This window comes from Ricinus communis, chromosome 10 (genome assembly GCF_019578655.1).
Source record: "Ricinus communis isolate WT05 ecotype wild-type chromosome 10, ASM1957865v1, whole genome shotgun sequence".
Lineage (NCBI taxonomy): Eukaryota > Viridiplantae > Streptophyta > Magnoliopsida > Malpighiales > Euphorbiaceae > Ricinus > Ricinus communis.
Window position 1 is genome coordinate 1636254 of NC_063265.1, and position 26583 is coordinate 1662836.

The 26583-nt window shown below is 35.4% G+C and overlaps 3 protein-coding genes across 9 annotated transcripts; 2 read left to right on the plus strand and 1 right to left on the minus strand.

Moving 5' to 3' along the window:
• Positions 1 to 15785: 15785 nt before the first annotated feature.
• On the plus strand, positions 15786 to 17264 carry LOC107261369 (uncharacterized mitochondrial protein AtMg00810-like). The gene is made up of 3 exons (XM_015720068.1): positions 15786 to 15891; positions 16615 to 16924; positions 17045 to 17264. The coding sequence occupies exons 1-3, from the start codon at positions 15786 to 15788 to the stop codon at positions 17262 to 17264; spliced, it is 636 nt and encodes a 211-aa protein (XP_015575554.1).
• A 1161-nt stretch (positions 17265 to 18425) lies between these two features.
• LOC8270533 (pentatricopeptide repeat-containing protein At4g02750) lies at positions 18426 to 24359 on the plus strand. Of its 4 annotated transcripts, none has more exons than XM_048370119.1 (2): positions 18426 to 20996; positions 24227 to 24359. In XM_048370119.1, the coding sequence occupies exons 1-2, from the start codon at positions 18885 to 18887 to the stop codon at positions 24251 to 24253; spliced, it is 2139 nt and encodes a 712-aa protein (XP_048226076.1). In that variant the 5' UTR covers positions 18426 to 18884; the 3' UTR covers positions 24254 to 24359. The 4 variants fall into 4 exon arrangements, with proteins under 4 accessions (XP_048226076.1, XP_015575547.1, XP_048226077.1 ...); XM_015720061.3 differs by lacking the exon at positions 24227 to 24359 and adding an exon at positions 21606 to 21992; XM_048370120.1 differs by lacking the exon at positions 24227 to 24359 and having other exon boundaries at positions 18426 to 19815; positions 19987 to 21471.
• Positions 22018 to 26164, minus strand: LOC8270534 (putative UDP-arabinose 4-epimerase 2). 4 transcript variants are annotated; one of them, XR_007214432.1, is made up of 7 exons: positions 25948 to 26164; positions 24834 to 25057; positions 24449 to 24742; positions 24192 to 24292; positions 22907 to 23559; positions 22587 to 22811; positions 22018 to 22505 (listed from the first exon to the last, which is right to left on the minus strand). XR_007214432.1 is itself a non-coding variant. In XM_048370121.1 (5 exons), exons 2-5 carry the CDS (start codon positions 23350 to 23352, stop codon positions 22494 to 22496), a joined length of 303 nt encoding a protein of 100 aa, XP_048226078.1. In that variant the 5' UTR covers positions 23353 to 23559; positions 24192 to 24330; the 3' UTR covers positions 22018 to 22493. The 4 variants fall into 4 exon arrangements, 1 of the variants encoding a protein (XP_048226078.1); XR_007214431.1 differs by having other exon boundaries at positions 22907 to 23035; positions 23465 to 23559; positions 24192 to 24742; positions 25948 to 26157; XR_007214430.1 differs by having other exon boundaries at positions 24192 to 24742; positions 25948 to 26162.
• Between the last annotated feature and the right edge of the window lie 419 nt (positions 26165 to 26583).

Below are 26583 nucleotides of genomic sequence, written 5' to 3' on the forward strand. Positions count from 1 at the left end.
TAAGAAATGCCAAAAAAGCAAAAAGAAGATAGGGGCCAACATGATTAACCTATCGGTTGTGTATGAAGATTATATCAACTCAATATAGAGCCAATTGGCTCTATTTTAAGACGATCGGCTCTAGAGTTGAGGGATGCATTTCAGTCAGTTTTCGTTCGATTCTCCCCCATTCGCCAGTTCAATCTCATACTCCAGAGCTAATTTTCACATGCACATATGTTTAAAAAAAATTAGAATGAGATAAAATAACTAAAAAAAGACAATAAAATTATAGAAGCTAAAAAAACCTAAACTATTAAAAACGTAAAATCCTATAAATTGACAGTAGGTTATTAAAACAAAGAATTATATTTTTATTTAGGTTTAATTACCAAATTATATTAACTAAAACTAAATATTAATTCTATAACATATTTTAAGTAAATCTAAAACCCTAATCGATAAAACATCAGATCTAAGAAAAAACTCTAGTTTTATTATCAGATTCAAAATCCTATTAACATGCATATTCAAAAAACCCTAATCTAATATTGATCAAAGATAAAAACCCTAATCATGTTTATAAGAGAAATAATGTAAAAACAAATAAGAGACAAAAAAAGAAACAAAAGAACCAGTTTTTATGATTGAATGTAGATGTGTGGGGGAAGAAACCCTCAGGTTGTCACCGTGTATGTTAGATCTGCGAATCTCAGGCGATGAGAAAGCAGTTGAATCAAAAACTGGGTAGGAATCCAGAACTGGATCTGGCTTTGAGAAACCTTCGGTGATTTAGAAGAATTTTCCAAAAATGATCTTTCTTAAGTGGCTAGTTTCCTAAAATCCTTCTTTTTTGAGTGACTTGAGTCTTTGAATTCTGATTACGATCAATAGTGCAATTTCTTTTGTTTTCTTTTGATTTTCTTTCTTTTTCTTCTTTCTCAAAGTTTCTTCCCTCTTAATATTACTCTTGATCGAATCTCAATTCTTGCCTCCCTCTTAAAACCCTAAACACCTCATTCTATTTATATAGGCAGGGTTTCAAAGAAAACCCTAAAGAAAGCGATAGATTTTAGGAATATCGATAAATATCTTATTTTTAAAATTTTAAATAATTATCGATTAAACAATGATTATTGTCAAGAAAACCTTCTAGAATCTATATCTGGACGTAAAGTCGTCCCAAAAAATGACATAGAGTGTCAAAATCTCAATTGGCACTGTGTAGAGCCGATTGGCTCTATGTGCAGCCGATCGGCTCTATGTACAGCCGGCTCTATATACAACGGATTGGCTCCACATGGAAAAAGTTTATGAAAAACTTGCAATTAGGGCCTTAAATTTGTAACAACTACCGTCTTGACCCCCAAACTTAATTTTTTCGGACAATTAGGTCCAAATTGATTTCAAAAAGATAACTCTAGCTGGATTAACCTTGATCCTAGGCTTAGATTCACCTCTCCTTTAACTCTCGAGACATGAGAAAGCAGTAACTTTCATAATAGGGCTTTCTATCTTTTCCTTCGATATCCGTATATGGAAAAGAGGTGTTGACAGCTATCCCCGATTTATCAAAATTTATGAGCATGCAAATATGTTAAATAAATTGAGATAAATTATAGACATCAAGGATACGATAAAAGGATATTTGAGCTGTATAAGCCATGCTTCGTAAGGTCGAACTTTGTTTGATGATTTGATGTGGTGCCACGTGTGCTTGGGTTGGGGGCTTCACCTGCTTAGGACTTCATTCCATAAGGAAATTGCCGATTTCGCTCCACTGGGGTTTTGAGGACTTTGCGTACTTAGGGAACTACGCCCGTCTGATTTGGGAGCCACGCTTGATGATTTAGGGACCACACCCGTTGATTTAGGAGCCACGCCCGATGATTTAGAAACCACGCCCGTCTGATCTGGGAACCATGTTCGATGTTTTGGAAACCACGCCCATCTGATTTGGGAGCCATGCCCGATGATTTAGAGACCACGCCCGTCAGATTTGTGAGCCACGCTTGATGATTTAGGGACTATGCCAATTAATTTGGAAGTCACGCCTGATTATTTGGGAACCACGCCCGTTGATTTGGGAGCCACGCTCGATGATTTAGGGACCATGCCCATTGATTTGTGGACCATGCCCATATGAATTAGGGACTACACCCAAGGATAAAAATTTGTAGAGACTTCCCTCTAGCTTTTTAGTTATTTTCTACTTTGAAAGGCAACTATGTTGTAATTTGTGCTTCGGGTTGTGACTTGTGGTAAGTTCTCCACTTTCAGGTATTGGACTAGTATGCCTTTCATTCTCTTAGATAACTTCCATTTGGAATGTGAATTGATGATCTTCCACTGATTGTATTCTACTCGAGGATGATGATCATTCCGCTTTGGGATATAAATCGATGATCTTCAACTTTGGAAAGTAAGCTTGATAATCTCCACTTGAGAAGTACACTTGTTCTTTAGAACTTGAACTGGTTCTCCACTTCTAGGAATAGGCTTGTGATCTTCCACTTTGGGATATGATATTCTGCTTCGGGAAGTAAAATGATTTTCGACTTTGAGGAATGAGCTAATCATTTTCTACTTTAGGATGTAAACTTGTGAACTTCCACTTGGGAAAGTAAATTGAGTGTAGATTAACACTTGTTGTAGCGAGATTCTTATTCATTTTCCTATAAAGGATAGTGGTACATATACAAGTGTACATAGATTATATTAAGCAAAAAGTAATGAGGGTGCATGAAATACATGCTATATATGCCATATAATATATCTCTAAAAATCATCCTTTAGTTTCGATAGAGGCATTCTGGTGCCCATCAATATCAACACTTTGAGAGTTCAATCGCTTGCTCTTCGGCATATGACATGGAGCCTAATAAAGACGATGATGCATATAAGAAATCTGAAAGTCATGGTGACGACATGACGTGCATATCTAGAGTTAACTCAAGCATGTGAGGACTGAATTATTTTGCCTTGGGGCTGTAGTGATACTTGTGCAATGACAATTAGCTTCGTGACAATCTCATGCAGATAACAACCAAATATCTTTTGTTTTCTTACTTTTACGCCTTAACTTTTGCTGAAGCCATACTTTCAGGCTTTCAACTTAGCAGGCTAAAGTCTTAACTTTTGCCTAAGCTGCTCTTTCGAGTTTTCAACTTAGCAGACTCTATTTTTGCTAAAGCCGTCCTTTTGGGTTTTCAGCTTAGTGTATTCTTTTTTCTCTTTTCTCTTTTTGCAGATTTGGTCACTTGAGTACATGCAGTCTCTTTTGTCAAGCTTGTAGATGATTCCACTGATTTTCAAGACTTCCCCTGAGACAAGACTTCTTGAACAAAAGCTAAAAAAGATTCTAGTTTTGCTGATGATGTCAAGATTGATGGAGACTTGATTGCTACCAATTCTTGTGTTTTTCTTGCATGAGAGTTAAAGAAATTGATCTTGCTTTTATTCAACTCTCATAGATTTCACTTCTTATTTTGTTTTATCCTTCTAGCAGTGCACAAGAAATGAAAATTGATGTGCAAGTTTGATAAAATTTCTAATCAAGTTTTGTTCATTTAATCTCGCACAAACTAGTACATTTTCTATTTCATATAATACTACTCTTGTTATCAACTAGTCCTATCACGCTTTCTAGTCAACTATTTTTTCTTCACTTTTCCTTAAATTTTGCCTAACTAGCCTATACAGGTCATCTAGTGAGTAGGATCCATTTTTCTATTTTTCCTTTCCTTTTATTTTCAAAAGATAGTATCTGAAATAATATAAATTGACTTGTGAACTTATTACCTCCGAGGTCTGAACTTGTTTCAGCATCTTCGAGCATAATAATTTTATTGTCTCTTTTTCTTTTTTGATATGGAAGTTTCTAAGTCGATTTAGATTTCCCTTTAGAGTCAAATGCAATAGGTCTTGCATTTTCGATTTAGATTTCTTTTTGGAGTCAAATGCAATAGGTATTGCATTTTAGGGTTAGAGCACCAATCTTTAATATCTTCTAATCTTCGAGGGTCCCTACTTCAAGGTTGTAATAAATGTAATGGAGGATGAACTCGACCTTCTTACTTTGCCCTTAATATTTTGAATAATTTTTCTACCTTGAATTCAATCGTTCATATCAAATACTATATTTTCTTTCTCTTCTTTTTTGTTCTCTCACTTTTCTCTCTTTAAGAGTTATATTATGTGTAGTAGAAATATACCTAGGATTGTCATATGTGCCTAAATTAAATAAACCAACTCAAAAAGAACCAATGTTAAACATGCTCATGCAAAATACCATTAAGATAAATTTTAAATAAGCAAAAATGAAAGTTATATCATTAACCTTAAAAGCATAATCATGTTTTTGTCTAAAATAAGAGTTAAATCTTGTGAAGCTTCATCATCCTCAGATTGTAGGTCTTCAATCTTTCTAGCTTGAAAGTTTTCCATGTTCCAACTAGCTTTAGCATTTTCTATTTCTTCTACTTGTAAGCCATCATCATACAAGCTTGCAAAGGTCTTAGGATTCATCTTTTTGTAACTTTTCCACCCAAAATGGGAGAATATTTCAGACTATCATCCGAACTTGATCCTTTTAAGAAGGCTTGTTCTTCATTAGAATTGCTTTGTTCCTCCATCTAGTCAAGAAGGCAGAAAATGACTCATTAGGCTTTTGCTTCGTCGATTTCAAATCCCTTATAAAGACTTCTAGGTAGGCATTATAGTCATATTATTGCACAAAAGCATCACAAAGCCTTTTCCAATCAGACTTGATGGACCTTTCCAACCCATGGTACCAGTTCACAGCTAGCCCTTCTATTGAGAGTACAAACAGCTTAATGATTTGGGTCTTAGCCAAATGAGTAGTACTCATGACAGTAGAATATTACTTCAAGTGCACCTTTGGATCTCCAGTTCCATTGAACTTCTGCATTTCAAGCATACAAAATTTGGGAGATAAACTTGTCTTCTCTAATCAGCATCAGTTCATCGAAATTAAAGGTTAAATCTAAACCTTGATCTTTCAGTATATCTTGCATCTTGTCAAGTCTTTTAGTCAGACTCTGCAAAATCTCAGATTCCATAATGGCTTTTACAGTAAGAACCTACTCTTTCTTAGCTTCTTCTAGCATGTAGTCATCTTGATTCTAGAGAAGCTCACCATGTGCTTCCACATCATGAGTAGTAGCAGCAACAGTTGCAGGGGTAGTAGCACCTTTTGAATAGTCTGTTTCTCGAAAATCTCAGCCAAAGCTTGCTGGAGTTCCTCTCGAATCATAATTCTTAGGTCAACCATGATTACAGTCTTGATAGTATCAATATCTTGCACATGGGCCCATTTTTGAAAGTAATGGACTTCTTGGTGATATGCATTGTGTCACACATATTTATATGCCTAATTACTTCTATTTTTGTGCATAGTTATCTTGTTTTATGCCAGAATCACCTGTGTTTTTGTTCCTTTCATGTTTTAGGTGATCATCGATGGACATTATTAGTATTTGAGGGAGATACGTGCGAATACGGACTATAATCCATTAAAATTGAGCAAAGGCTAGTATTTCAAGGTTGAGCATGGCTTGGACTCTGGCCGTGCTGAACCATCGACATTTGACCCTCAAAGTGACCTTTTGGCACAGTTTTCGAGGCCACCACGATCTCCATCATGGCCCGTGGTGGCTCAAAGATTAGCGAGGGAGAAGAGGCTGGGACTGAGGTCCAACATGACTCCGCCTGACCAAAGACGGGCTTGACCACGACTGTGTTGGGACATTTACATATGCAAAATCGATTTATTTTGCTAGGGTTCAATTTTCTAACTTTAGATCTTAAATACGCGCGCGAGCCACCTTTTTTCAGACTTCGATATTCGACTTTGGGAAACTATTTTGCATATTGAAGGACAGATTTCAGTGGTTCAAGGATCACATTGAAGATCAAGAGTGGATTTGGAGGCATTCAGGAGGCAATTTGAGGTTCATTATTCAGATTTGGAGATTTAGGGTTGTTCATCTAACTTGAAGAAGAAGGGTGTACATGTTTTCAATTTTCTTTTCTGTGTTTGTTCCTTATTTTGTGTTATTCGTTAGCATGAGTAGCTAGAACTGTTGAACCCATTGGGGTTCCTTTGTTATTGGATTGCACTCAATGTTTATGAAATTTTGATTATCAATGCTTGTATTCTTCTTGCTTTCATTATTAATAAGATATCGCATTATTCATGAGACATTGTGAATTGTGTTGTTCAGATTGCTTTATGTAATTGAGAAATTCATTTAGTAGTTGGAAATTTGAATAGCAAGAACTGATTAATGATGACTTAGAGATAAGGGTAATTAACTAGCCAGATTAAGAATTAACAACTCTTAATAGCAGTGGATTAATCTTAAGGCTAACCTAAAATCAATCATTAGGAAGATATTCCGTCGTTTAGGTTCTTAAGTTTAGGAATTCGATGTTCTCGAGAGGGAAATCGAATTCAATTTAGAATCTGCTTACGGGTAATCACAATTGGTAATCAATCTAATCTCTACCTTCACTAAACTCCAACTAGCTTAGGTCCCCTTGGGTTTGCTTTCTTCCTTTGATTGTTTTACTAAACATTTGCAGATTGTTTGACATTTAGCAAATCACTTAGCTTGCATCTAATCATAGAATAGTAACTTCATCAATTTTAGTTAAGGTTAGATAACATAAGACGCTGGAGTAGTTCTAGGATCACCGTTTCCCGAGAATACGACATTGATGCTCGTCATTAGTGCTAGTTTGCATCGATAGGTTCACTGCCTTAGATTGTAGCTATATAAATAGCCCATCACTTAGGCTCTTATCTTGATTGTCGCGATTGTTGGTGAATAGGTCTTCTAAACACCCTTCTTGTCTTATCCAAACCAAAGGTGATAAATCTATATGGCTAAAAGATACATGGGATGCATGATGCACGTGTTATGCAAAGGGACAAAGAGAAATGGTTAGCACATATAGAGTCATTATACAAAGCATCCTTCTGACCTTATTTCTCCCGCACACGGTTCATGGTGAGACTTTCTTCTATAGGTTTTTTGGCTTAGGCTTTCTATCAACAAGTGATAATAGGCTCAACACGCATGCCATAATCTCTCAAAGCATAAAAACCTGTATATTTTTGGCATGGGGCCTGGTTCCACATGTTCTTGGCCCAAGGCTTTCCAATACTTGGGCTTAAGTACTTATAAAGAGAAACATATCATATAGTAAGCAATAGGGCACCTAGGGGATTACTACTGTCATTACTATAGGCTGAGTCTTGGGTAAGGATAAAAGGCTCCCACAAGCAAAAAGTGTTATTTCTTGGCTCGTCTCTCCACTCAAGAGTCCATGCGACGAAAAAAATACACTCATTACTTATGAGTGATGGTAGCCAGTGTTGCAATTTTAGGATTCAAGTGCAACCAAAGAACCACTAGCCGACGCCATCGGGGCTATAGGGACCAATGTGTACAGTGTGTGAAAGTGTAGTGATACAAGAATAATATATTAAATAACAAATTTAAAAATAAACATACACCAGAATTAGCTTCTCTTATCCCTAATGGAGTCGCCACTATAGGCAGCGGTTTCGGGCGTGAACCTAAGTGTCTTTAGAAACTACAACATTGTAAGTATTCTCAACCTACTCGAGAACATGCTAACTAGTCAGCGAGACTAACGCGGAGATAAGAGTCGCCACCTAGGTAATCACCAAGACACTTTTACTAATGAGTGGCTTTTCTCAAATTCTATAAGGAAGCTTAAGCCATAGAGTCTAGAGATGGATCCGGAAGCTGACTTCCTTATTTGTGTATATTAGTCTTTAAATTTATTGTTTAACAAAATTTTCCTTATAAATGCAAGCATTTTATACACGGGCACACAAAAATAACACATAATACATCTAAGTCTAGCCCATTTTATTTAAGCCTAATATGTATTAAGTTATTCTAATTTTACTAACCAATTATGTATAAGGCCCACCTATTCTAGCCCAGTTACATGTTATGATCTTTGGATTCCAGCATTTAAGCCTATTAGACTTGTTATGAGAAGACCCATTTATTGTGATCTCAACTCTAACTAAGTTCAAACCCTAACTAAATATATCAAAGCCTACTAGTCTAATTGAATTTTAGGGTTAGGCCCAATTAAAGTGGATTAACCTATTAGACTATCAAATTCATATTGGATCAATTTTCAGCCCTAAGTCTAGGTAGCCCATTAATCAATCAATCATGTAATTATATACTGGGTTAACATGCAATAAAAAAATAGAAAAAATAAGGTAGAAAAGAAAACCCTAGCTATTACAACCCGCCTACAACTACAATTACATAACTAGAAAGGTTTAAAACTGAACAAGGGCAAAGAATACATTAAAAGATGCCAAAAAAGCAAAAAATGAAAACATATGGGCCATCATGGTTAGTCGATCGACCTCAAATGAAGAGTTGATAAGCTCTATATAGAGAAAATTGGCTTTTATAGTGAGTCGATCGGCTCTAAAGTCCAGGGGTGCATTTCAATCAATTTTCTTCAATTCTCCTTCATTCACCAGTTCAATCTCTCACTCCAAAGCCGATTTTCACATGTACACATGTTTAAACAAAATTAGAATGAGATAAAATAGCTAAAAAGACAATAGAATTACAAAAGCTAAAAAAACCTAAATTTCTAAAAACCCTAAAATCCTATAAACTGACAGTAGGTTATTAAAACAAAGAATTGGGTTTTTATTTAGGCTTAATTACCAAAACATATTGAGTAAAACTAAATATTAATCTTATAATATATTTTTAAGTAAATCTAAAAATCCTAATCAATAAAATATCATATCTAAGAAAAAATCATAGTTCGTAATATGAGATTCAAAACCCTATTAACATACATATTCAAAAAACTCTATTCTAATCATATTGATCAGAGATAAAACCCTAAACATGTTTCTAAGAGAAAATAATATAGAAATAAATAAAAGATAAAAAAGGAACAAAATAACAAGTTCTTATGATTGATGTAGCTGTATGGTGGAAGAAACCCTTAAGTTGTCACCGTGTATGTTAGATCCTGCGAGTCTCGGATGATGAGGAAGCAGTTGAAACAAAAACTAGGTAGGAATCCAGAGCCAAATCTGGCTTTGAGAAACCTTCTGTGATTTAGAAAAAATTTCCAAAACTGGTCTTTCTTAAGTGGCTGGTTTCCTAAAATCCTTCTTTTCTCAATGGCTTGAGACTTTGAATTCTAATTATGATCGATGGTGCAATTTCTTTTGTTTTCTTTTGATTCTTTCTCAGTGTTTCTTCCCTCTTAATATTACTCTCAATGAAATCTTAATTCTTGCCTTCCTCTTGAAACCCTAAACACCTCTTTCTATTTGTAGAGGTAGGGTTTCAAAGAAAATCTTAAAGAAAGCGATAGATTTTAGGAATATCGATAAATATCTCATTCTATTTTTAAAATTTAAACAATTATCGATTAAATGATGATTATCGTCAAGGAAACCTTCTAAAATCTGTATCCAGAACGTGAAGTCGTCCTAAAAAATGATGTCGGAGTGTCAAATGGCTCTCTCTCCAACCGACCGGCTATATGTACAGCCGAATCGACTCTATATATAGCTGATTGGCTCTACATAGGGAAAGTTTATGGAAAACTTAAAATTAGGTCCTTGAATTTATGAAAACCGTAAACTCAATGTTTTCTAACAATTATATCAAAATTGATTTCAAAAAAGTAATTCTAGCTGGATTAACCTCGACTCTAGCCTTGGATTTGCCTATTCTTCAACTTCCCGAGATGTAAGAAAGTAGTAACTCTCATTATAGGTTTTCTTTTTTCAGTTTTCCCTCAATATTTCTATCCGAAAAAGGGGTGCTAACACACGCTTATGCCCTTCGATGATGCGATCCACCACCAGTGTTCCGATGTCCGGGAGTGTTTCATCATCTACTTACTCGGGTTCTTATCGACATTCAAGAACTCGAGATACATCGCTTACTAGTGCACCCCTCTCCATTATCGGGGCTTTATTCCTCGAAATGCTTGGGAAGTTGACTAGATGGCCCGAGCTTTTCTTGTATACCTCTTTGGTACGACCTTGTTTGGCAACTCAGGGAACTCGTTGAACTTTCATTACCTATCTCCTCTATAGAACTTGGATCGGGTCTCTTCTTATGACTAGGGATCTGCAGCTCTCACATATATATACGATCAGATGGACGTCAGTATTCGAGATAGCAAGAGGATCTGCGGTTTTTGGCACGTGATCCACGTAAGTTGTGATATGACATCTTTTCATTAGTTCCCTTTTATATAGATATTGTGCATGCCAAATCTTTATTTTGTAGGTTTAGAGCTTGGAGTTTGGCCTTTTGGTGGACTCACAACCCATTTGAATTTCACGAGCTTTTCCTCGCCTGAGTCGTCGGGGCTCGAGTAGGATTGTTACACTAGAGTGGTCACAAGTTCACGTGCGCTGCATGTTGATTAACAGTTTGACCTGGGACATGGTAAATACAATTCATTAGTCATATTCATGCTTTATTTATATTGTGACTCACCTTTTCTGATTTACAGACTCAGAGCGATTGGTTGGGAGAGCGCAGCTAATGGGAGCCTTATATGCTCTCCGCGATAGACCTCGAGTAGAGGAGGATGCTAATAGCTGGACCTGCCTATCGGGCATGGTATTTAAGCGAGAGGATACGGCTAGGAGCGAGGTCCCAGCAAATGTCGAGTCCTATTATCTCCTCCTTTTTCTATGTTCTAGACAACGAATCTTGCCAAGGAGGAGCTAGCAGAGTGTTTGAATGGGTATGACGAGTCCGAGGACCTTACCATCCAATCCCAGTTGACGAACTATACCACATTCATCCCTTAGCTGTTAAGGGTTGTGCCTCTTGGCAATCATGCCATTGCTTAAGTATTTTTCCTGATTCACCTAGGTTCTCTTGTCTTTTTTTTGTCATGTACTACTCTTTTATTCATTTTTTATAGCTTGTCCGCCAGGCTTCTACTGCTCGTGAGCCGACTGAGGGATAGCCTCCAGACGCTTCAAGCCTTCCCATGTTATGGGCTTTTCTGCTGGTGTGGCTTCTGAGGCACCTCCTACGGCCATGTCTGACATGGTTATAGGTATTGTCTCGCTCCCCCCTGATCCGATGGTTTCATACTGGAGCCCATACAGTGTGATACAGCTGACTTGACATGGATTAATATTTTTCGCCAAAGTTCATTTTTACCCATGTAAGTTATTCTTTTCTTCTGTGTTTTCACCTATTGGTTTTTCCTGAAAGGTTAGTAACATATATCCAAATACAGGTTTAGAGGGATTAGTTCGAGAACGTATATCGACTGGTCGGTGCTGCAAGGAGACAGTTCTTCGTCCTTAGTGAAGATTGGCAGTTAAGAACCCAAATAAATTATGAGATGCAAAATGTATGCATGTATGCATGAAATGTGCTAACTAATCTCTTTTTAGGTTTTCAACAGAGGGACCACGAGGGATTCAGGGGCAAATAGACGACCGACAGCATCAGCTTGATGCTCAACAACATCGGATCAATACACTGACCTTTAGCTATCAGCCTTCTAGACCTAAAGGATGGATGCTGAATCGGATGACGAGATGCATAGTTCTGAAGGGAACTCCGACTTCTGACTTTCCTTTGTATTTTTCGTCTGATCACTTGTAAAACTTAAGACTTTTTGTATAATTTTGATTTTTAAAGATATAAAATGTGGTTTTGGCTTGTTCCAATTTGCTCATTTCTCTTTGTTATTGCATTTGTATGAGCTTGTGTGCACCAAAAATCAAGTAAGCACCCAAAAGATTGCCAAACGGGCTAGAAACTGCATCAGAAGGCCATACAGCCGAATCTATTTTTATTTATTTTTCTTTTGCCTAAGCCACCCTTTCAAATTTTCAACCTAGCAGACTTTATTTTTGCCTAAGCCGCCCTTTTAGGTTTTCAACTTAGCTCGTTTTCTTTTCTTCTTTTTATTTCTTTTTTCTTTTACAGACTTAGCTGTGAGAGAAGCTTCAGATATTGACTTCCCCTAGCTTTGCCCGATTTAAGTGGACTCGAGAAGTAGTTGCTCTATCTAGGATGTTGATTCAGAAGTAGATGTGAAGAGGTGAGAAAATAATTATGCTTCTTTTTAGATCTGATTTATTTTGCTTAGAATTTTCTAGCTTTGTTTTTCTTTCAGTTAGTGCTAAAATGATAAATAAACATATATATGTTTGATAATAATTCTAAATAACTTTATTCATTTTGTAAAAGCACATATGGGTATATTTTAATTTTTCACGATATAACTCTTGTCATTAGCCAGTCTTTTTAGATTTTCTAGTTGATTATTTTATCTTTTTTTCTCAGACTTTTGCTTGACCAGCCTTTTCAGATTTCTCGATCAATAAGCTATTTTTTCTATTATTCTTATTATTTTTTTATACGTGGTATTTCTTGAGGCGATTTATGTTTATTAGCTTAATGAACTCGTTTCCTCGAGGTTTGAAATCTTAGCTGCACCTATAGGCAGAATCTTCTTTACCAAGTATAGACCTTCCTAGTTCTACCTGAACTCCCTCTCGAGTCGAATGCGATAAGTCTTGTATGCTTCAACATTAGATCACCAGCTCTACTCTTTCCTACTTTACTTTCTTATTGAATGCCCTGACTATCCTTTTCTGATACAACTACATGTGGTATAGAGCTTTCATTCTTTTGCAACTAAAGCCAATTGTTGGTACCTTTGCTCAATCCACTAGTATTCTGATATTTCAGCCTCCAATACAACTCTTAAAGATTTCAACTCTAGCTCAACTGGAAAGATTGCTTGAGTCCCGTAAACCATAAAGTATGGCATTTGTCTAGTCAATTTTTGCTCGGTTGTCCGATATCCCCAAAATGCAGAGGGTAATTGAAATGATCAATCCTTGTGAATCCATACCATCTTTGAAAGTATTTTCTTCAGATTCTTATTAGTTGCTTCTATTGCTCCATTTGCTTGAGGTCTGTACGAAGAAGACCTATAATACTCAATCTTGTATTACGCTAGCAGGTCCATTATCTCTCCTATGAACTCTACCCTGTTATCTATTAAGATGTGATGTGGAACCCCGTATTTATAGATCAGGTTCCTTTCTATAAATCTGGCTATCTGCCTTGCCCCCAGAGTAGTGAATGACTCAGCTTTGACCCATTTAGAAAAGTAGTTAATTACTACAATTATGAACCTATGACCATCCGAAGGACGATGATGTCGATTCCCCAAGCTACAAAAGGCCAAGGATACGTTAGGTTTGTGCAGCTGAATTGGAGGCATGTGACTAAAGTCACTATATAGCTGGCATTCTTAGCATCTCCTCACTAGCGCTATGTAATCCTTCTTCATTGTTAACTAGTAATAACCTTGCCATATGATCTTCTTGGTTAATACTGTGCCATTTATATGAGGCCCGTATACTCCTTTATGCATTTCCTCCATCACTACTTGAGCTTCCGCTTTAATCATAGATTGGAGTTGTATACTCGAAACCATTCTCCTATACATGACTTTCTCATGGTTGATTTAGTTTCTACCTTGAATCTGGAGCGCGTACCTTTCCTTGGCGGTCGCTTCTTCTAGATGCTCCCTGCTTTCTATGAATCTCTTCAAATCATAGAACTATAGCTTCTTTTCTGGTCCCATCTGAATTTGCATTACTCGGTCCCCTAGATAACATGGCGCACTCCATTTCACAATCACCAAAAGCTTCATTAAAAGTCACAAGAGATTGATCCACATAGATGACAGAGTAGCTAGTGCATTCGACATCTGATTCTTGTCTTGAGGCAAGTGTATAAAAGAATACTTGGAGAAGTTGCACATTAAAGTCCTAAGATAGTTGACGTATGGCTTCAACCTCTCTTCTTTTACTTCCTATTCCACAGGGGCTTGTTGGATTACCAGTCTAGAGTCTCCCTAGACCATCAAATGCTTAGCTCCTGCTACCACGACTGCTTTTAATCCAAATGAACACGCTTCATACTCTGCCATATTATTGGTCACTTCAAATTTCAATCTCTTGGCCACTGGCAATATCTCCTCTTTTCGCGTGATTAGAACTACTCCTAAGCCTGCCCCTCTTGCATTCATGGCTCCATCGAAGTACATCTTCCACTCATGGATCTCAATTGCCCCTAATTTTTTATCAGGAAATTCTAGATCTCAAGGGTCATCTCCTTCGATCGCGTTATGAGCTAGAAACTTAGCTACAACCCTACCTTTGACTACCTTCTTAGTGATGTACTCAATGTTGAACTCTGTTAGGAGCACCAACTATCTAGCCAGCTTTTTTTGTAAGAGATGGAGTTTCAAATAGGTAGTTTAGAGGGTCTATTTTTAAAATTGCTTGCACTTTATAAGACTGAAGGTAGTGCCTCAATTTTATTGTAATCCATATTATGGTTAGGCATGTCTCTTCCATGGGATTTTACTTTGACTCGTATGGCAACAACTTCTTCTTGAGATAATAGACCGCATGCTCTACATCATTGGGTCTGCTTTATGGTAGCATTGCCCCTATAGCTTCCTCTTCTAAGGCTAAGTAAAAGATAAGCGGCTTGCCATCCTTCGGCAACTTGAGTACTAGTGGCTTCATCAAATACTCCTTGATTCTGTCGAAGGCCTTCTGACAATATTCATCCTTTACAACGGGTTGATGTTTTCTTAAAAGCTTAAAGATAGGATCACAGACCATTGTGAGCTTCGAAATGAATCTACTGATGTATTACAAATGTCCTAGGAAACCTTTGACCTCTTTCTCTATCTTCGATGCTGGCATCTCTTAAATGGTTTTGACTTTCTCTGGATCGATCTCTATAACTCGCTAACTTACTATATGCCCTAACAGCTTCCTTAATGTAACTTCAAAAATGCTCTTCTTTAGGTTGAGTCTCAGGTGATACCTTTTCGTTCGTCCTAAAATTTACAATTTTCCATTTGCTTTATCTACAACAAAATATCATCAGCCTTTAGATCTTGTTCACTCAAACTTGTGGAGTGCCTCTCCTATATAGTCTAGCAGTGGATACTTTAACTATATCTCCTTCGTTGATGCTCATTCTAGATTTTTTTGGATATATATGCTAAGGAATAAGTCAGATGCTTTTCAAACTTTTCTGAATTTTAAAACACATGTTGAGTTGCAACTTGGTACTAAACTAAAAGTTATTCAACAGATTAGGGAGGGGAGTACCGAGCCTTCATTAACCATCTTATTGAAAATGGTATTCACCACAGGATATCTTGTCCTTACACATAAATACATAATGGTCTTACTAAAAGAAAGCACCACACTATACTAGAACATGGTTTATATATTTTAGCAAAGTCATAAGTTCCTTTCAAGTATTGGGATGAAGCTTTTGCCTACTTCCGTGCTTAATGGTAAGTCAACTTATGAAGTTCTTTACAAAGTAAAACCCAATTATTTATTTCTGAAAGTGTTTGGTTGCACTTGTTATCCAAGTACCAAACCTTATAATAAACACAAACTGCAGTTTAGAAGTACACCATTTACTTTTACTGGCTTTAATCTCAATCACAAAGGCTATAAATGCTTAGATTCATCAAGCAGGTTATATATATTTAGAGATGTAAAATTTAATGAGGCATCATTTCCTTTTGCAAAATGTTCTTCACTTCCTTATGTTTCATCCTTTTATAATTTTATTTCATCATTTCCTTCTTCTAGTCCTCTTATTTCTTCTTTCAGACCATCATCTTAAGTAAACATTCCATCTGTTGATATGGACTTTGCTATTCCTAATACTATTGCATCTCTTTCTCCTATTACTGATGATATTGTGTCTACTAGAAATATGTCTTCTCTTGTTACAAGCTTTATGGCATTAGGTTAGTCTACTTCAACTATTGACTCAATATAAGCTACTCCTGGTGGTGGTTCTACTCAAGTTTCTTTGCAACTCAGTGTTCCTGCACCTGTTGCTCCTTTTATTGGTAATGCTCATTCAATGATCACAAAGGCTAAGGCAGGGATTCATAAGCCCAATTTTTTTTGTCAATGTGAAGGAACCTACTACTGTTAAGTTAGCTCTTCTTCATCCATAATGGTAAGCTGCAATGATGGATGAATAGACTGCTCTTTTGTAAAATCATACTTGGCCCCTTGTACCCTTACATGCTGACAAACAACCAACTGGTTGTAAATAGTTGTTCAAAGTGAAAAAAAATCCAGATGGCGTTATTGCTAAGTACATGGCAAGAATGGTAGCTAAAGGCTTTCATTAGAAAGCTGGCTTTGACTTTAATGAGATTTTTAGCCCTATTGTTCTCACAATTTCTTTGAAAAACAACTGGCAGATTCAACAATTAGATGTAAATAATGCATTCTTCAATGGTGATCTGCAAGAGGAGGTTTATATGCAACAACTAAAAGGATTTATTGGTTCTTCTCATTTTTATTTTGTATAAGTTGCAGAAGGTGGTCTCAAATAGGCTTCAAGAGCTTGGTTTAAGAAGCTTCATAGTGCTTTGATCAAACTCGGTTTTCATTCCTCCAAATCTAATCAGTCTTTATTTATTAAAATTTCCAATGTAAATGTCACTTATTCCTAGTATATATTGATGACATACTAGTGACAAATGGTAATTCTAATAAGATTCAAGTCTTGATTACTCAACTAAATCAACCATTTGCTCTCAAGGATCTTGGAAAGGTTAGTTACTTTCTTGGCATTCAAGTCCATTCCACAACTAAAGGCTTGCACTTGTCTCAGTTCAAGTGCATTTCTAATTTGCTTCAAAAGACCAGGATGTTGTGCAAAGGGATTAGCACTCCTATGGTTAGTAGTCTCAAACTTTCTGCCTCTGGTTCTAAACCAATTGATGATGTCCAATTATATAAGAGTACTGTTAGTGCTTTATAGTATGTGACCATAACTAGACTTGAGATCTCCTATAGTGTTAATAAAGTGCGCCAATTCATGCAAAATCTTTAAGAAGATCACTATAAAGCTATGAAAAGAATCCTTTGATACTTAAATAGCACATTGCAATATGGCTTGCATTTAAAAAGATCCAATCATCTTGATGTTATTGGATTCAGTGATGCTGATTGGGCCTCTGATCCTAATGATAGGAGGTCTACTTTGGGTTTCTGTGTTCTTATTGGAGACAACCTTCTTTCTTGGAATTCTAAGAAGCAATCTACTGTGTCAAGGTCCAGTACAGAGGCAAAATACAAAAGTTTAGCCAGTCTATATTGAATATCCCATGACTTATATAGAGTTTTTCATAATTACTATTGAATACACCATAACTATTAAACTCCATTAAAGTCATTAAAAGTTTTAATTGAATACACCTTCGACTTTTACAGAGTTCATGATTTTATGAATGACTTTCACAAACTTTATTTAGAAATACTTTTATAGATATTGATAGCCTTTTATTGATTTTCACATATTATTATTTTTCTATTATTTAATTATTTAAAAAAAAATTTAATCATTTTGCTTTTACTATTTTTTTCATCTTTTTTTTTTCTATGAAACATTATTCAACATAATGTTATATGTTACTCCATACACAAGTAACAAACTTTATTTTATTATTGTGTTAAATTCATATCATTTTTAAATACCTCACAACTTGAATATATTTTTTTGTTAAGAGAATAACTTTTTAAAAATATATTATAATATTACAATTTGTCTCCAATTAAACCATCAAATTCATATCATACTCGATATATTTATTTATTACTTATTTGATAAATACTTAAACAATAATAATCACGCTTACTAATTATTTAATAAATATATACATTGATAATCACGTTTACCAATAAAAAAATATTATCCAAATAGTCTTTCTAATAAAATCTAGAAAACTATTTAAAATTCATATTTTTATGAGGACCCTTTCAAAATTAGAGTAAAAACTTAAATTAATTTTATTTGTATGTGTGAGTATAAGAAAATATTATTAATAAATAATTTTTAGTTTTTAAATTTTATCTAATTTCTTATATTTTTTTAAGATTAGGAATATAGTAAAGAGAAATGAATACGATAATATAAGAGAATAAAAAAAAAGATGATTTTTTTTGTAGAAAAATTTATTAAAATCTTGAAAGAAAGTGAAAGAGAAATTTTAAAATTTTTTATTCATATCAATGCATAAAAATTAATTAAAAGTATGTAAAAGCACATTTATAAAAGTCAATGACTTTTTTAATAGTAAGTTGCTTTTAAAGACTTTATGAAGGTTATAATTGAATACCTTCTAATTTCTATAGACTTTTTAAAAGTCTTTAAAAATTTATAACGAATACCCTATTGACTTATACATAATTTTTCAGAATTATTATTAAATACATTCTAACTTTTAAACTCCATCCAAATCTTTAAAATTTTTAATTGACCAGAAAATCCTTCTACCCTAAGTTTGAGAGGAAATGCTAGGAATGGTTAGTGTGTTAGTTAGTAAGCTCGTGTAGTTTGTTAGAGAGGAATAGTGTCATTATAAGAGTGGTTTGAGTGATTGTTAGTTACAGTATTTATATAACCATTCGTTTGTGTTGTAATCAGTTAGAAAATTAATAATATCACAAAAAAAATAAGATTTTCTCATTCATTTCTTTTCTTTTCTTTTTATAGGTTTTTCTTTATCTGATTTTCATTGATATTAGTTTAATTAGTTTATGAAACGAATTTTAGTATATCTAATTTGTTAATTTGATACTTAAAAGTTAAAATAGAAGTTGGTGGATTCAATTGGTTACAGGGGCCATTTGCTTGGAGGTTCTGAAAGTAGTAGCCAACACTGTCTGGAGGCTGACTATATATTCTATGCTCCTTTAGCTTCCCGCCAAATTTTTAGCCATGAAAAGAAGGTTAATATCAATTGGCGACCAAAGTAGTTATGCCTTTAAACAAAATCTAAGAATTACCCATTTGGGTAAATGCGGTCGGATCGAAGATGCCATCAGAATTTTTTTAGGAATGTCTCAAAGGAACACTGTTACGTACAATTCCATGATATCTGCCTATGCGAAAAATGGTAGAGTTATAGACGCACGCGTTCTGTTTGATAAAATGCCTTGCAGAAACTTGGTATCTTGGAATACCATGATTGCCGGCTATTTGCACAATAATAAGGTTGACGAAGCCTACGAATTATTTGTTAAAATGCCTCGTAGAGACCTTTTTTCGTGGACTTTGATGATTACTTGCTATACCCAGAATGGGATGCTTGAAAAGGCTAAACAACTTCTGAATTCACTTCCTTGTAACTATAAGAAAGATGCGGCTTGCTGGAATGCCATGATTTCCGGTTATTCCAGGGAAGGCAGATATGATGACGCAAAGAGGCTGTTTAATGAAATGCCAGTTAAAAATATAGTTTCGTGGAACTCAATGTTAGCAGGGTATACCCAAAATGGGCAAATGAGTTTAGCTTTACAGCTTTTTCATGAAATGTTGGAGCGTGATGTAGTTTCATGGAATTTGATGGTGGATGGGTTTGTTGAACTCGGTGATTTGGATTCTGCTTGGGAGTTTTTTAAAAAAGTTCCCGAGCCAAACATTGTTTCTTGGGTTACAATGTTATATGGATTTGCAAGAAAGGGAAAGCTTTTGGAAGCTAGGAGGCTGTTTGATCAAATGCCTAGTAAAAATGTAGTTTCTTGGAATGCTATGATTTCAGCATATGTTCAGAGCCGCCAAATTGATGAGGCAGAGAAGCTATTTGAAGAGATGCCAAAGAGAGATTCTGTGTCATGGACTACGATGATTAATGGGTATGTTCGTGCTGGTAAGCTTGATGAAGCAAGGAAAACATTGAGTAAATTGCCTTACAAGAACATTGCTGCCCAAACAGCAATGATATCTGGTTATATAAAATATAATAAAATAGATGAAGCAAGACAAATCTTCAATGAGATAGGCACCCCTGACATGGTTTGCTTCAACACTATGCTTGCAGGCTATACACAGTGTGGAAGAGTGGATGAAGCTATCCATCTATTTGAACAGATGGTCAAAAAGGACATAGTTTCATGGAATACTATGGTTGCTGCTTATGCTCAAGTAGGACAAATGGAAAGAGCTCTGAAGGTCTTTAAAGAGATGGGAGAGAGGAATTTAGTTTCCTGGAATTCATTAATTTCGGGTTTCATGCTACATGGAATGTATTTGGATGCACTGTGGTGTTTTGTGCTGATGCAACATGAAGGAAAGAAACCTGATCAATCTACCTTTGCTTGTGCGCTCAGTTCATGTGCTATTGTTGCAGCTCTGCAAGTTGGCAGGCAGCTTCACCATCTTGTTATTAAGAGTGGTTATATAAATGATTTGTTTGTCTGCAATGCTTTGATCACCATGTATGCTAAATGTGGAAAAATTCTGGAAGCCAAGCTTGTATTCAAAGGCATTTGTAATGCTGATGTTGTGTCTTGGAATTCTTTGATTGGTGGGTATGCTTTAAATGGATGTGGAGAAGAGGCACTTACTCTCTTTGAGGAGATGAAGTTAGCAGGGGTGGTTCCTGATCAAGTCACTTTCATTGGTATTTTATCTGCATGTAGTCATGCTGGCCTTATTGATCAGGGTTTGGAATTATTTCATTGTATGACTCAGGTGTATGGAATTGAATCATTGGCTGAGCACTATGCTTGCATTGTTGACTTGCTTGGGCGGGCGGGAAGGTTAGATGAGGCTTTTGAAATGGTGAAGAGAATGAAAATCAAGTCCAATGCTGGTGTCTGGGGTGCATTGCTTGGTGCTTGCCGGATGCATAGGAATTTGGAACTTGGAAAATTTGCTGCTCAGAAGTTGTTGAAATTTGAACCTAACAGTACATCACATTATGTGCTCTTGTCAAACATGCATGCTGAGGCAGGAAGATGGAGTGAAGTACAGGAGGTAAGGTTAATAATGAAAGAGATTAGCACGAGGAAGCTACCGGGCTGCAGCTGGGTTGAACTGAAAAATCAGGTACATACCTTTCTCTCTGACAACTTAACTTGGTCCACATCAGCAGATATTCATGAAACTCTACAAACCTTAACTGCTCAAATGAGAAACACTGTTCGCATGTTTGAAATCTCAGTTTGACAATTATTACTGTTAAATTGTCATTGGCCTTACAATTTGGTAAAGTGTTGGTGTAAATTAAATTCAAAATGGTTCAAGTGAAATGTATTTTATCAAATTGAAAATGAGCTTATAAATAAGTTCACTTTCACCCAAATAGTCTAAGCTAATTCGGTTTGGGTCACTCCACAATTAAATGCCCTTTAATTTTGTTACTTCTTAGCAATGTCGGATTTTGGTTTCAACTATTGTTTAGCCTTTTCTATTTTTTGATACAAATTAGGGGATGATGATTTGAACTTAAGACTTTACTCAAGTTGATATATTCACTTGTCACCAGGCTAAGCAGGTGCATTAACCCTTTTCTATTCGTCAAGATATTTTATTCATTTTTTATCCATATGTATTCTATTACCCTCTTGTACATCACAAGATACAGTTTTCCTCTAGCAATTTTTCTGCTAGTGTACATAAATGTATGTATTTTACTCGTTTTGCTTCTTAATGCAGTTATTTTTCGTGTTTTGGTTATGCATTGCATCAGTGGGCTTAAAGTGGTTTTCAGAATAAAAGACAACTTGTTTTTGGGCAATATATAAATTTTAAATGAGTGCTCGAAGAAAATTAACAGCTGATACAAGTACAAGAAAAGGGACTGTCAACAGACTTCCACGCTGAGATAGATCTGGCTTACAAAACTGATTTGAATTGCTAAAATATGGTGTACACTGATCTGTTTCCTAACATGTTCAAGGAAGCATTATGATAGACACTGTACAGTTCTGCGTTCCACAGAATAATAATGAAATCACAGGAAAATAGCTATGCATATTCAGAAGCTTCGGAAACTCTCAGCTAAACATGTCATTTAGCTCTAAACTTCCATCTGTAAAGGCAAAACAATCTCCTCTTCACTTTAAACTGAGAAAACAAGGAAAAATTCCTTTCCAACTCGTTTCATATATATTTGAAACTATTTCAGAATATTCAATTTTCAGTATGATAAACTGCTAAAGATGGTATGCTGCTGTTGCAGCTATTAACTGTCAGACTCTTCTTCCTTACATTCTTCAAATGTGCTATAACTTTTCAACCTACTAATCTACATATCTTCTGGGACACAATAAAAACTCATTGTGGCTACAGAAATTGATATTATTATTTACTGTGATCATAACCATTTGGATATTAATATTATTAAATAAAAAAAGATTGACTGCCATCTCCATGCTATCTGTAAATTCTCTTGAAGGTCTATGTATTGAGCTGTCTAATTTAGCTCACGCCTGATTTTGGAAGGATCGCTGTAAACTTCAGCATAGTCCCCTGGCCAGCGGCTTAGGTAATCTACCTTTATATTCACACCTGTTGCCTTCTTACATGCTTCCACAAACTCCTTTACTGATCTACCTGTTATTAAAGGGAAATACACAATACTCAGAATATAAATTCAAGGGTGAAAAAGAAATTAAAAAAAAAAAAAGAAATTACATCGACTTGATAGGAATGTATCATGGTCAAGAAGGAGCTGAGAATTAGAAACTAATTAGAGCAAATGAGTTCTATAGCCTTTTCCAGTGCCAACATTGTAGATGCCCCGACCTTGGCTGGTTTTGCATGGGCAAGAGCTTTCATATGAGCATTAACTAGGTCAGTTATATCAATACGGTCCCGTTCACAGGTGCCATCAGCTGTTTTGTAATCTGTTCCTCTAATCTGTAACCATAGACACAACTTGAGTTTCCTGATTCATTAATTATCAATTGAGCACAGGTTGTAGATCACAGCTTGATTTTTCGTTCTGCAGTTACCTTGAGTCCAGGTATTATCCCTCTAGCTGCATCAAAACAAGCACCAGATATCCGACCATGCTCGCATAGTGCAGGCCTGGGCGATTCACCTAAATGTTCTTCTGGATCTGATCCAATCACATTAAATATCTGGAAAATAGAAGTATATAAATCAAATTCCCTTATCCATTTAAATTGATTGTCAACATGACAATCTCTGCTCTTATCTAGTCTCCTGTTGCACTATATAATCATCTGTTGAAAGTTGATTAGCTAATCTGAAGATACCAACAAAGGATCATTATTTATACCACAATTAAATGGCACAATGAATTATAATCCATCTCTAAATTATATTGTTGACCTTTCAATTTTGCACGATAGTAGAATGTAAAACAGGAAAATGTAAGACATTTTACTTCCCAGAAGGCAGTTTTCTGTACCAAGGTTTCTTTGATAGTCGTCATTCAGTCTTCTTCCGTTTCAGATTGTAACACTTTATACTGAGACCTTGAAAGAAGTACAACGAGCAGCAAGAAAACTTAGCATCAGCATTACTTGAAATCGAGAACCACATACCTTAGTATCATGAACGCCATGCCATTGGTTTTGAAGAAGTCGATTATAATATCTTCTGCCATCTTCTTGGCTTTTCCATATGGGTTGATTGGTTTCTGAAATGATATACTGGTGCAAATTAGAGGGTTTTATAGAAAAATGGAAATGGAAACAGCTGGATATTGACAGTCAATGAAGGTATCAAATATATAAACTTCACAAATTCAAACAAAGAAAAAATTCTAGTGTGTCCTAGATATAATTGCACTTCATCCTCTTTTTTCTTTCTTTTTGTCACTTTTAGTAGCCAAGGTTTGTTCTACATTTCTAAAACAGACGGCTATCTATGAAACTGTATCAAAATAGTGTCCCCGGTGCACAAGGCTCCCTGCCTGATGATTGATGAAGGTTTCCTGGGGATTACAAAGAGGAAGCAGGCAGAGAGAGCACAGCAAGCGAAATCCAGTGTCTGTCCTCTACTGAACATAATATTAATGTAAATTGACATTGATGAATAGGTCAAAGGTCCTGAAAGCAATTGCTAATTTAATATAATGATATACACCCATTGATGAACACCTCGAGCAGCCAGATGATTGTAATGATTTAGTTCTTATTCCTCTGGTCTGATACAATAATCAGGCTTTTAATGAAAAACAAAATGTGAATTATATTACAGTATACATGCATCGTCATAATGCTAGCCTAATTGTAAAGGTGCATGCACAAGTAGGATACAAAATCTTACTTGATGAGTTTCTTCTGTAATTGGCATTTTTTCAGGCTCTCCATATGTTGTACAGGTGCTAGAATAAATCAATGTCTTCACATGATGTGCAGCCATTGCCTCTAAAAGTACCAAAGTATTTGATGAAATGTTGTGATCGAGACAGCAATTGCCAGCAACACTCCCCAGAGATGTATTGTAGCAAAAACATTGTGTTCCCCCTAACATTTACTTTTAGCACTTATGCAGGTTCAAAGTCGAAACGGAGGGAAGGATACCTGAGAGGTCCGAGCGTGCTTTCACCAATATAAGCAACAGCAGCAAAATGCATGACCGCATCAAATGCATTTTCAGCAAAGATTTTGTTTACCTAATTAAGATGTTATTAAGGGAAAAAGAAATGGAACACTTGTATATACATATGTAGACATGCATGTTAGTCTTAATTACTATCATGTAGATATGACTTTTGCATCTCCTAAGTCAGCATGTATGAGCTGCAATCGGCCAGGCTCTGGAAATAGCTTTTGAAGAACTTTAACAGCAACAAAATTCCCACGAGATAGGTTGTCCTGACAACCAAGATAGCATATAATAAATTCATCCATAGGAGACTACGTACATAATAAACATGAGTTTTCCATGTTATGGAGCTGTAAATACCACTATGGTGACAACGGTAAGAATCCTTCAACAGTCGAAGTGCAGCGTGAGAACCTATATAACCAGCACCTCCGGTCACTAAGACACGCTTCACCCCTAGCTCACGTTAGGAGATCTGGACAACGGTAAGAATCCTTCAACAGTCGAAGTGCAGCGTGAGAACCTATATAACCAGCACCTCCGGTCACTAAGACACGCTTCACCCCTATCTCACGTTAGGAGATCTGGACATTTATAATACGAAAATGAAACCCAAAAGTAAGAAAGAAAAAAAACATATGATACAAATGGTTGTTAAACTTTATAATATGTTACCTTTTTACTCATAAAATTTCAATTTGTTTCATTTAAATCATTTAATTTTAATTGTTTTTCAATTTTTAATCACATTTGCAAATGGAAGATTGACATGTCCTAAAAATAGCTAATGGTAAGAAAATAATTTTAAAAAAGGTGACGTGTTAATTTTTAATTGCCAAAATAACTAAACTGCAGTGAAATAAAACTGAATGATTAAAAAGAAATAAATTTTATAATAAAAAATTTAAAATGCAAAAAAATATTTATATCCATATGATAACATTAAAATTGGTATAAGAGATCATATTTTTCAGTTAGTAAATAAAATAAAAATGTTTGAAACAGATGTACCAAGTTGGGCATTCTTACAAGTGTAGGGGATTGCATAAGCATGAGAATGCATACCAAAATGACCACTACAGCTCCAGCAATATTTTCATATAAATAGTTACATCGTGTAAAATTCAAATAATTCATTCCTAAATGACTATCATTCAAACCAGTGGTAATCGAGATATAATCAGCTAATACATTCGGACAATTCAAAAAGCATTCCATAGAACTAGAAGACGATCATAATTATATATATAGTAGAACCACAATATTACTGATGCGATCAAAATATATTCTGCATAAACCAAGCAAAACCACCTGCAACAGTTAAATCATTGCTGAGACTATATGCAAAATTCAAAACTAGATAATTACCTTTAATATGTATCAAAAGAAAAAAAAAAATTGACCAGATCATGAGATAAAGTCGATCTTTACAAGGAGAAATTTATGTTAAAAATAAGGAACTAAGAGAACTAACCCAACACAAAGGTTATTTATTTTTATGTGGCAGAACGTTGAATTATGCAACCATGGGAAAGTCAATGGATGAAAAGTTGTCGATGGTTCAGCTAGAGCATGAAGGAAGATGAGCAAAGACCTCAAAATCATAGAGAAAGGAGATAACGATAAATTATAATTAAGAAGATGGGTTGTTGGATATTAGACTGGACCAAGTCTAAGGGGCAGCAGGTTTTGAATTGAGAGGGAATATGTACATATGGAAGCGATTCCTATTACTCCCTAATTCAGGTAATTTCTATTTTTATTATAATGTAAAAGGAAAGACCAATTTACCAAATAACTCTTAAATTTTTAATATTTTTTATTTTTAATCAATTGTTACAAAAGTCGCAGTCTAACTCCCAACTTTGTAATTTCTTTTCTCTTTTACTATTCTGAGAGTTCTTTTCAAAATCATTGGTGAGAGTTGCTTACGTGGCAACTAGAACCCGAAAAGAGAAAAAATGAATTTACTTGATGAATCAGCAAAAACTAAGCTGACTAATCAAAACGGTGTGTTTTGCATAACAATAGAAGGGGAAAAATTAAACTATTTCTGCTCTAACCCTAACTTTGACAACTACATAGAAAAGTTGAAATTAAAAAGTGAGAG

Bases quoted from the DNA above. Each gene is read 5' to 3' on its own strand.
- LOC107261369 (XM_015720068.1), top strand. From the start codon at position 15,786: ATGGACTTTGCTATTCCTAATACTATTGCATCTCTTTCTCCTATTACT. The intron at 15,892-16,614 runs GTTAGTCTACTT...ACTTATTCCTAG, and splicing joins TACAAGCTTTATGGCATTAG to TATATATTGATGACATACTA. The intron at 16,925-17,044 runs GTATGTGACCAT...ATACTTAAATAG, and splicing joins AGTACTGTTAGTGCTTTATA to CACATTGCAATATGGCTTGC.
- LOC8270533 (XM_015720060.3), top strand. From the start codon at position 18,885: ATGAAAAGAAGGTTAATATCAATTGGCGACCAAAGTAGTTATGCCTTT.
- LOC8270534 (XM_048370121.1), bottom strand. From the start codon at position 23,352: ATGACGACTATCAAAGAAACCTTGGTACAGAAAACTGCCTTCTGGGAA. The intron at 23,036-23,304 runs GTAAAATGTCTT...TCTATTTTCCAG, and splicing joins AGAAAACTGCCTTCTGGGAA to ATATTTAATGTGATTGGATC. The intron at 22,812-22,906 runs GTAACTGCAGAA...CTATGGTTACAG, and splicing joins GGATAATACCTGGACTCAAG to ATTAGAGGAACAGATTACAA.